Genomic DNA, 10960 nt, shown 5'->3' on the forward strand with positions numbered 1-10960 from the left:
TACAACCTATTAGCTAGTGACCTTGGACATGTTACTTAAACTCTGTGAGTTTACTTGTTTTCACCTGTAAAATGAGAATATTGATAGTGCATTTCTCATGAGGCTATTGTGGAAATTATGCACATAATTCCACCACTCTTATACTTGGGATATAATAAATGCTCAGTAACTTATTATTTCAAGACTCTAAAACCATGTATAAGGTGACAGCATCAACACAGACTCCTTCATATCCTGGAATAATTGAATGGAATGAGGGATGCCTTTACATTATACATAGGTGAAGTTAATGCATGTAAAGGGAAGTCTGATTTAAATGGCAGGTATTAAACATGTGGTCTCCATTGCTCCATGAGATGTTACAGGCTGAAAACAAGTAGACTTAGTAAAAAACTCATGGATGATATAATTATCATAGGCAATTAAGGGAAACATGATGTTTGATAGTTGTTCCCAAACTCACGGTTAATGTCAAAGAGAACAAGGCTATTTTCTCATAAATTCTCATCAGAGTCAGATTGTTAGACCGGATATTCCCTGAGGTTGACACCATGAAGGGAGTTCTCAAATTTAAATGGCTAACTGCTATCTGAATTAACCAAACTCTTATTTTAATATAGATTTTCCAATGACCATGGCAGATAACAATAATCAGAAGACATTGAAATTGTCTGCTGGCATTCCTGCAGCTACTATAAACATCATTTTTCAAAAAGACTCAATGGCTTTGTATGAAGAGCTACTGAAATATAAAGCCTTTATGTTAGTCAGAAACCTTTGTTAAAATACTAACTCAACAAGCAAGAGCCTACCCAATCAGATAATGTAGATTCAGTGTATTTTTAGAGGTGTCAAGGAATTTCCCCCACCTCATTAGAAACACAAATGAAATTACAAATTCCTAGAAGGCATTGATTTATTTCATGCTTCCTTTATAGGCTGTTGTTTAGAACAAGAGTTTCAATCAGTGGCTATGTGAATACCAGTTACTCAAGTAGCCTCTCTTCATGAAGTGGTTATAGGATGTGTAATTGAGCAAGTTATGGTAATCAGGAAGGGTGTGAACTAGAGAGTTTCCCTCTTCTATCAGAGATCACAATGCTCTAGCATCAAAAAGATACGCTTTCAAATTCTAGTTCAACCACTTACTGCTTGATGAATTTGGGAAGGTTGCCTAACTATTCTAAACCTTAGTTTCATCATCTTTAGATTGAATTTATAACACCTATCTCATAAAGGTGTGGTGAGCATTAAATATCAGAAATGGATATTCCATCTTTCAGTGATGTGGTATTTAAATAGGCATTATTAATAAAGCTTTCAGCACAGTGCCTGGCATAAAGTAGGCATTCACTAACTATTAGTTCCCTTTCCCTAGATGTCCCCAACCCACATTTCATGTCTAAAGGGATGAGTGTTCTATGTATAGGGAAGACTAAAATTCTACATAGTCTTTCACTGGGTTACCGTGAAGCAAATGTGGTTTTTGGAATACAGTCACAACTGACTTATTACTGAGTTGGTTAGATAAGAGAACCAGGGCCATCTAGAGTAAATACTAGAAATCAATGAGCAGGAAGCAAGTCCAAACAGACCTAAGAACCACAGCCAATACCAGGAAGTTATACCAATAGGCATGAATGCTCAAAACCATAGTGGCTGTAAATGATGGGACAGTGTGGTCTGGGTACTAAGACAAGTTGACCAAGATAGTTCTCCTGACTCTACTAAATGGTGTAACTCACTTCTGGGACTCTTGTTTTTGAAATGTGGTCAGTGACTCTTGCCACAAGATGACATTGAAGATCCATGACACTAAATTCCCTTGAAGGTTTTTCTATTTGCTTGGCCAAATGAAGTTTGGACCATCATAGGGAGGGAATGAAATGGCCACCAATGTGACAGGGCTTTACAGATATGAAACAAGCACCCAGAGCCCTTTTAAGGGCATGAGATGTTAGATTTTGCCTAGATGGTGGTAGAAATTCTGTATATCCTAAATTATTTATTTTGCTTCAGAGATGACTATTGTGGTCATAGGCAAGAAGGTGTGAAAATCATCATTCTAGAGATTATCTTCTAGAATTAAAAAAAAAGGTGATGTTTATTGTGTCATCCTGGATAAAAGTAAGGAAAGTGACAGTATGGGTCTTGTGCATTGTCATATGGACAGAATGGAGGTGATGAGAATGAGGCCAATCATACACTTCTCCCTCTCTAACGATGCATTTCAGTGGCTCATGTCTACTGCCATGTGTTAAGTTTCCTCCATGACAGATCATTCTGACAGGTAGACTGAAATCTGAAATATTGTAAAAGGTAATTGCTTATGGCAGGTACCATGCTTCTGGATGTAAGTGAAGGTAAATGCAGAAAGTGAAAACCGTAGGTATTAAGAAATTTTATTACAGCTGTAGACAAATGAGGGAGATAAGGGAAGCTGGCTGACTGTTGAGGCAAAGTTCGCAGGGAGGCCAATGTTCAGTGGACTCACTATGATTCACACTATGGTGCTGACTTTGCAGAGTGAGAATCTTATTTTCTTCAGTGTACTCAGAGGAGATTAGAATCAGGAGGATTGGTACTATTTAAACCCACAAAAACTGACGTACAAGCCAAATACCAATTTATTCAATTATAATGAGAATTAACTCAGAAATAGGTTAGAACACTCGTGTCAGCTGGTTAGCAAATTTTCTCTCCCTAACAAAGTTTATAAGGGAAACTAATTACAATCAAATTACTTTGAGAGCATGGGATCAGAGCAATGGAGTTAGGTGACCATCTTAATGGCTGACACAAATTGGAACGGCCATTGCAGGGGTGGACATGCCAAACAGTCTGCTGGTCAACAACTCATCTCTGAATCTAGGGGGATTACCAACGTTCTGTTTAACTTCTTGCTTTTCTGTGCTCCATGAATACTATTCTCTTGTTAACAAATTCTTCTTCAGACTTACCATTAAATGATTAGATTATATCTTGCTGGGTGGCATCAATATATAGCAGACCTGCTTCCTTAAAAAACAACCTTGTTTGGATCTGGTGGTTCCCCAAGCCTTTGTAGTTGCTGACTCCATCTTTGAGCAGGTTATATCTCATCTGTTCTCTGTAGATTCTAAGTAGTTTCACTCTCAGAGGAATTCACATAGCTATTATTTCTTAGGACACACCCTTGTAATCCTCTTTATGCTAAATCATAAGTTATTCTAGTTGAAGTGAATGGCATATAATGGATGGTGTCACTATAACAAAAATTTTGAATTGGTAAAATGGTTGCTAGCTAGTAGGCAGTAAAGCATTATTCCAGCATCCCATTCATATGCTCAGTCTGGCTGTTGGATTGTATTTCACAGCGTACAAAAGGTCTTTGATTTGGAGCACCTCAACAAGGGACACCCAGAGGTAGAGGGCGAACTGAAGTTCATAGTCCTGGATTGGTTATGTTTTCTGAGAGCCTATGAAGTCTGAAGATTTCTAAGGAAAGAAGGTAATGTTGCTACAAAGAGAAAATCCAAATAGGAAATAAAATGATGTATCTTTGGGAAAGAACCCAAAATGATGAATCCTGGCCCTAAAATAAGGAAAGGTTGTTGATTAAGCCAACTGAATGCCCCTATCAGCATTCCAAGACTATACTGGGTTTGGTAAGGAAAGTGACTAGAGGCCATGAGGTTGGTCCTTTATTATAGAATTGATGGAGGTAGAACAAGATACTTCCAGGTAATTTCAGAGTCACTCTAAGTTCAATAGCTCTACTTGTTAGAAGATTTCATACAATCCCAGTACTATAGTCGGAATTTCTTAGCATAACTGGAATATGTTCACTCAGGTCTCTGTTGTGGGAGCGTATAATGTGGTTGTACAGCGAGCCATTGTTAAAGGAAACCCTTCGTGAATGCAAATAAGAATTGGTATAGTGGCTAGCAAGGTACAAGGTGAAAATATCTGTTTGTTGGTACTACGGAATCAGATTAGTAAGGTCCTAGCTGGGTTTAAGTATTGTCAAAGTCAGCATAATTCTCCAGAAACAAAGCCAAAGTACAATGGCATTTCATGTTCTGAGAGGCCTTGATGGTTGCTAGGGAATATGTGATTACTGATATTTCTCCAGGATATACATTTTGGGGACATACATCAGCAACAAGAAGCAGGGAACAGAGGGCTGGTAATTACCAGCAAACAGTGATCATCGCTGAATAGTTTTAACATTTTAGGGAGTTGTGCCTTTCTAGCATAACACTACTTTTGTTCAGAAGCATCAAGAATCTATACACAAAGCTGTTGTGTACCAAGAATGAAACATAAGCAATGAAACCCTGATTTCCTGAGTTTCATGCACAGATGGTTTTAATGTATGTGCCCCAGGATTTTTCAGATGAGATAGCGCAGGAAGTTGTTTGCCATTCATTGTTTTTTAAGATCCTCAATTAGATGAAGGACCTCAGAGGTGGTCCATAAAGGTAGAGCTCAATGGCAATGAGTAGTAACCCTAGATGGTGACTATATTGAGGCTTCTAGAGTCAGAAACTACTGCAGGGTGTGGCTGTCAGTCTTCAGTGGAGATTTATTTGGCCGGGTCCCTTGTCCAAGGCAGCAAGGACATGCTACAGACACAGTAATTATGAGACATCGTTCCCAACTCTCACTAAATACCTTTTGGAAATCCTTATCCTAGAGCATATTGACTTGGCTATAAGACATGCTGGAACCTCAAGTTGTTGGAGAAGAGAAGAGTAAGCTGGAATTGGTGGGCTTGGCTAAAAGAATATACCTGCCTGATGGGCTAGTTTGCAAAGAAAGGGACCAACAATTCCAAGCAGTGTTGAAATGCCCATTCAATCTGGTTTGTAAATAGCCAGGAGATTCTGTTTGTTGGGAAAGCATGAGTCTTTAGATGGAAACAAAATGCATAGCTTTATGGGAGGGTGGCAAAGCTGAGGTTCCAGGAAGGTTGATTTATGCTGAAGGTAGATTCTAGTCCATAGGTGAAACATGGTCCAAGCTCTAGGAAGAGAATATTAGCAGAATAATGGAATGTCATTTGGACTTCAGTCAAAGGTCCTAAGCCAATAGGAAACTAAGATACCGACCAATAAAGGTGAAGGTAAAAGTCTTGAGCTCATTTCTAGGCACATGAGATTCAGGATTTTGGCCACAAACTCAGCCCAGATGTCACCCATTGGTCAGGATAAGGTTCCCAATGTGCTTCCAGAGTTATTTTCATTGGCTTAGACTGGGCAAAGTTTTGCCTGCAGGTTTTTGGTACTCTTGGAGAATTAATCTCAACTGCAGAGAGTGCCTGTGAATTGTTTTCATCATTCTTGGGTTAAGTTTGGTAAGGGGTAATTTCCCAATGAACAAGATCTGATTGTTTAAATTCCCCAAAGCGTGTCAGTTCATAACTGCCTCTAAAGTGGTGTCACAGTTCCCCATCCATATTTTAAAAGTTAATGCAGGATATAAATCGGTAAGGCTGGGAGTGAGAGGGATATAAGTTTAAAAAGTGACTTTCCTGGTCTCCTCTTACTGGTGAGCTGTGTTATTTGTCGTTGCTGGAGCTCGAGAACGTTTGGCAAGGCAATCTTCTGTGAAGTGACCAGATTGGCTGCAGTAGAGGCACAACTGAGTTTCTTGCTGGCGGGCTCGTTTGGCTGGGGTGAGAGGCAGCTGGCCTTCTCGCAGTTGTATAGGCCCTTTCTTGGGTGGTGGATCTGTGGGGCTAAAGAGGGCTTGGTGCTGGATCAAGGAAGCCAACAATGGGAGCTGGGTCTCTGACTGTAGGAGCTCTGGCCTGTCACTGTGTTTCTTGTCCAACTGAATGCACTGAGTGATCAGGTCTGGTAGATTGTCCATCATATCAGTGACACTCTCTTCATCCTGGTTGAGATCATCTACTGCCTTTTCGAACTGCCCATTCTGACTGGTTTCATTACAGATCAGATTTTGAGCAAGGAGCTGGAAAGTAGTAGGGTCCTGTTGAGAGGAGTTGTCCCCTTTGTCAAACTTAGCATTCATGAGAAGGTTCATTTCCTGTTTTGTGGGTTTACCAAATGACTGCTGGAACTCAAGAATACAATTCTCATATTGCTTCAGTAAGGTACTCTTGTCAGGCCCAGATATGATTCCACAACTTTCTAACTGCTGAGATAGGTAATCAAAAAAGAGTTTGATCTGGGCCTCATTTGCAGGATTAGAGATCTGGAGAGCTGTCAAGTAGGTAGTCACCTGAGTGAGGAACTCTGAGCGATTGGCAGGGTCACCATGAAACTGGGTGAGATGCTCGAGTGAGTTCGGTACAGGCATCACTGTGGTGGCCAGGGCAGGCATGACTTGGCCCCTTTCAGCAGTGTTCTCCGTGGTTGGATGCTGCATTTGAGGCCGCAGAATCAGATTCTCTCCCTGAAGAAAGGAAGGTTCTACCTGCAAGGTAGGTGGTGATTTTGTGCACTTCTCCATTATATCTCTTGGAATCAGGTGGGATTGAGTAGAATTGAGTACTAGTACTGGAAACCAGTGGAGACAGTGGATTTGCTCTGTGATCAGAGAGGGAGTGTCATGAGCAAGTAGCCAAAGTTGTTAGCTGTGAAGAAGACACTAGGAGATGCTAACAGCTGAATTGGAGAGATGCCAAAGAGTGTTGTCCGCCACTCAGTGTTGCCTCTTCTTGAAGGAAAAGGCCAATGTTCTGCATATTTGGAAGAAATAAATTACCTTAGAACACATAAAGGACTTGGGATTAAGAAGATATATACAACCATCACAGTACCTTTCTCTCCTCCCTCGTTTTCCTTGTAATATAAGGGCAATTTACCCTCTGACTTAACCTTTTCTCTAAAGCAAGTTTGGTCAACCTGTGGCTGGTGGGCCACATGCAGCCCAGGATGGCTTTGAATGCAGCCCAACACAAATTTGTAAACTTTCTTAAAACATTATGAGATTTTTTGTGATTTTTTTAAAAGCTCATCAGCTATCATTAGTGTTAGTGTATTTTATGTGTTGCCCAAGATAATTCTTCTTCTTCCAATGTGGCCCATAGAAGCCAAAAGATTGGACACCCCTGCTAAAGTATCTTTTTTCCATCAGAGAGTTAAAGAATTTGACAACCCAAAGTGATCTCAGGAGATTATCCAGGCCAAATTCATAATTTTTCAAATAAGAAAACAGAGACGCAGAGAGGTAAAGATGTTTTCCCAAGGTCAACTCAGCTAGTTAATATCACAGCTGGCATGCTCATCAGGGCTATTGTCCAAATGGCACTTCCCCCAAGACCATAAATGTGCTCATTTGCATATACTGCTTGGACATGACGGTTCATGCACCTGGCTCCTCAAAATGTGATCTGGGAACAAGTGGCATTGGCACTACCAGAAAGGTTGTGAGAAATGCAGAATCTTGGGTCTCACCCCAGAACTACTAAATCATTTTTTCACACTTTAATAAAATTCCCAAGGTGACTAGAATGTGTGTTAAAGTTTGAGAAATGCTGCTGTAAAGAGCACTTAGTTTGAATTGGAATAATCACTGGTTGGACTTGACCGTTAGTGCCCCAAGCCTAGCCTGCATTGCTGTGGGGGATATGATTGCTGTGATGGCAGTTAATCCATGTTTTCTATCTTTCTAGTCCCTGTCTGAGGTCACAATTTCTTGCCATGGAAATGATTAAGATAGCACAGGCAAGACTAAGAGGTAAGGTTAAGAACCTAGCAAACAAGAACTGAATATTCTTAAAAGTAAAAAGATCAAAATGTTCAGCAGTCTTTCCAGCATTGATAACAAAAATAAAGCAACCAGTAAAAGTTAAAAACAACCCCAAACATATGGCATAGCAGTTGAACTATTCTAAACTTCAATTCCTCTCATTGCCCTTTCCTTGTGTAGCATACTATTTAAATATATTTAAATTGTCCACGGGTGGGAAAAAATGATGTATCATTGAATCTTTTTAAATGTAAGACTTGATTTCCCTAAGTTTTATTTGATGGTTCATTTTCTCTAGACCTATGAAAAAATTACTGGAAGACAAATAGTATAAGATTGGAGGCCACAAACAGGAATCCAACCACTAGTATTAAACAGTTGGATGACCTTAAAGAACTCATTTAAGTCTCGGTTTCCTTTTTTACCTAATGAGGATTTTTTTTTTGTTTTTGTTTTTGTTTTTTTTTTTTTTTTTTGAGACGGAGTGTCACTCTTGTTCCTCAGGCTGGAGTGCAGTGGTACCATCTCGGCTTACTGCAACCTCTGCCTCCTGGGTTCAAGCAATTCTCCTGCCTTAGCCTCCCAAGTAGCTGGGATTATGGGCACCTGCCACCACACCCGGCTAATTTTCGTATTTTTAGTAGAGACAGGGTTTCACCATGTTGGCCAGGCTGGTCTCGAACTCCTGCCCTCAGGTGATCCCCCTGCCTCAGCTTCACAAAGTGCTGGGATTAGAGGCGTGAGCCACCGTGACCGGCCAGGATTACTATTTTGCTTACCTCAGAAGGTGGTTATATCAATGAGATAACAGATTTGGTGCTCTGAGTGGCAAAAAATGAAAGATTTACTTCCAAAATTTTTCCAATGTAGATGAAAAATGCCCGGTGGAGAGGCTCTGCCTTTATCACATATTGCCAAAGTAGGGAGATGCTATCATACCCTCCTTTTTTTCTTCCTTTCCATATCTCACCCTTCTAATTTCCTGATCTGTCTTCCAGACATCTTCCACTTCCCAAATGTCCATCAATGAGTTCATTACTGCCATTCCAGCTAGGTGTCAACTGATAGCTAAGATGTTGTTAAATAAGGGTTAATGATTGGCCTTTCCAGGCCACGCACAGACGGTGGCTCATGCCTGTAATCCCAGAACTTTGGGAGGCCGAGGTGGGTGGATCACGAAGTCAGGAGATCGAGACCATCCTGGCCAACATGGTGAAACCCTATCTCCACTAAAAAAAAAAAAAAAAAAAAAAAAAAAAATTAGCTGTGCGTGGTGGCACGTGCCTATAGTCCCAGCTACTTGGGAGTCTGGGGCAGGAGAATCGCTTGAACCCAGCAGACAGAGGTTGCAGTGAGCCAAGATCATACCACTGCATTCCAGTCTGGGTGACAGAGCGAGACTCTGTCTCAAAAACAAGCAAACAAAACAAAAAAGATCTTTCCCAGAGCAATTACAGTTCACTCAAACTTTAATGTCATAAGAATCAACTCAGACCCAGTCCCTAGCAATTCTGATTCAACAAGTCTGGAATGGATCCCAGGAAACTGTATTTTAACAAGCTGGCCAGTTGATTTCTGATGTAGGTGGCTCTTGTGCAAAGCACTGTCCAGATAAATCTCAAAGAATAAAGCATTATTAGCAGTATCACAAAGAAGTAGGTATGGGGAGGGGACATATTTGGAGGTAGAAGATTGACTTTCAAATAACATACAATGGGTGGTACACTATTCTACCTCCACATCAAGCACACAAAGAGCCCACACTGTCCTTCACTACTGCTCATCTCTCCCACGTGGTAGAGTTCAACAGTTAAGGATGTCACTTCTAAACTCAAAGTGACTTGGTTTGATCTATGAGCTGTGTGATTCTGAGCAAGTTATTTAGCCTCTTTGAGAATCAGTTTCCAAATTTTAAAATAGACATGATTATAATACCTGCCTCATAATGTTATGAAAATTAAATGAGATGAAGAGAGATTAGCATGGCTTCATGTATATAGCAAGTTCTGCACACATTTTTTATTTTTGAGACAGTCTCACTCTATTACCTAGGCTAAAGTGCAGTGGCATGTTCATAGCTCATTGCAGCCTCGAACTCCCAGGCTTAGGTAATCTTCCCACCTCAGCCTCCCTGGTAGCTAGGACTACAGGCACATACCACCTTGCCTGGCTAATTTTTTTTTTTTTTTTTTTTAAGATGAGTTTTCAACACTTTGCCCAAGCTGGTCTTGAACTCGTGGGCTCAAACAATCCACCTTCCAAAATCCACCCATTTCGGCCACCTAAAACGCTGGGATTACAGGCGTGAGTCACTGCACTCAGCATCCATAAATGTTAGCTATTATTATTATAGGTCCACAAGCTGTTATCTGACTTTAAATTTTTTCAGATTTTTAGAAAGGTAACATGGAGTATGTACTGCTTATTATATAATACCTTCAGCAATGTCTGGGAAACATCTCATCCCATAATTAAGCCATTAACATTCCTGTAGGAAAAAAAAATGTCTGAATAGTCATACTAAAAAGGATAAAGACTAAGTGCATGACAATTCAGGTCAAGTTTTGCTGTCAAATGAGTTTTGGCACCAAATTAATGAAAAAAAAATTGCTTCCATTTTACAGAGCTTTATGATTTCACAATTGAGATAAGAGATTACACGAACATTTACATTATTATAACAATGTCCTTTGAGTAGAAATGTGAGATTTTAAATTTTCCTTCCTTTCCTTGCCTTCTCTTTCCTCCACTCTCAGAAGTTCCAGAATCTCTGTTGAGTTCTGTTGCTTTACAGAATTATGTATTCAAGGTGGCACAGCATTCAATTTTCTTAATTATGTAGCACTGGTGAAGCACTTGCTAAGATTATGAGCATTAGCCCAAATGCAAATCATACAATGGCACTGTTGTCAGTGGCAATTGCTTAATCCCCCTCCCAAAAAAATCTACCTTGCCTCATCATTTTGGAAATTGTTCTCCTTTAAAGGTCAGTGTCCTTATATTGGATTGTCCCAGAGGATCCTAGGACAAAGCACGCCAGTTCAGAGGTGTTTCAGACCACAGCTTTGAACAGAAAAAGCAGAGACAGAGCCAAAACCTGAAATACACAGGCTTGAGGGATCAGACTTGTGAGCTCGGACAAAATCTAACACAAAACTGCATACATTTAAGATTTATTTAGTAGGTATGTGATTCAACTACAAAAACAAAAAATGGGTTTGGTAAATTATTAGAGGTCATTTTAGTGTTTGTATTTGGT

At 40.1% G+C, this 10960-nt stretch overlaps 1 protein-coding gene across 1 annotated transcript; it reads right to left on the bottom strand.

Annotated features, from left to right (window-relative positions):
- Positions 1–4073: 4073 nt before the first annotated feature.
- Positions 4074–6683, bottom strand: ZCCHC16 (zinc finger, CCHC domain containing 16). Its single transcript, XM_011984478.1, has one exon. The coding sequence runs from the start codon at positions 6457–6459 to the stop codon at positions 5527–5529; it is 933 nt and encodes a 310-aa protein (XP_011839868.1). The 5' UTR covers positions 6460–6683; the 3' UTR covers positions 4074–5526.
- Between the last annotated feature and the right edge of the window lie 4277 nt (positions 6684–10960).

The sequence above is a fragment of the Mandrillus leucophaeus genome, unplaced genomic scaffold (assembly GCF_000951045.1).
Source record: "Mandrillus leucophaeus isolate KB7577 unplaced genomic scaffold, Mleu.le_1.0 Scaffold269, whole genome shotgun sequence".
NCBI classification, from domain to species: Eukaryota; Metazoa; Chordata; class Mammalia; order Primates; family Cercopithecidae; genus Mandrillus; species Mandrillus leucophaeus.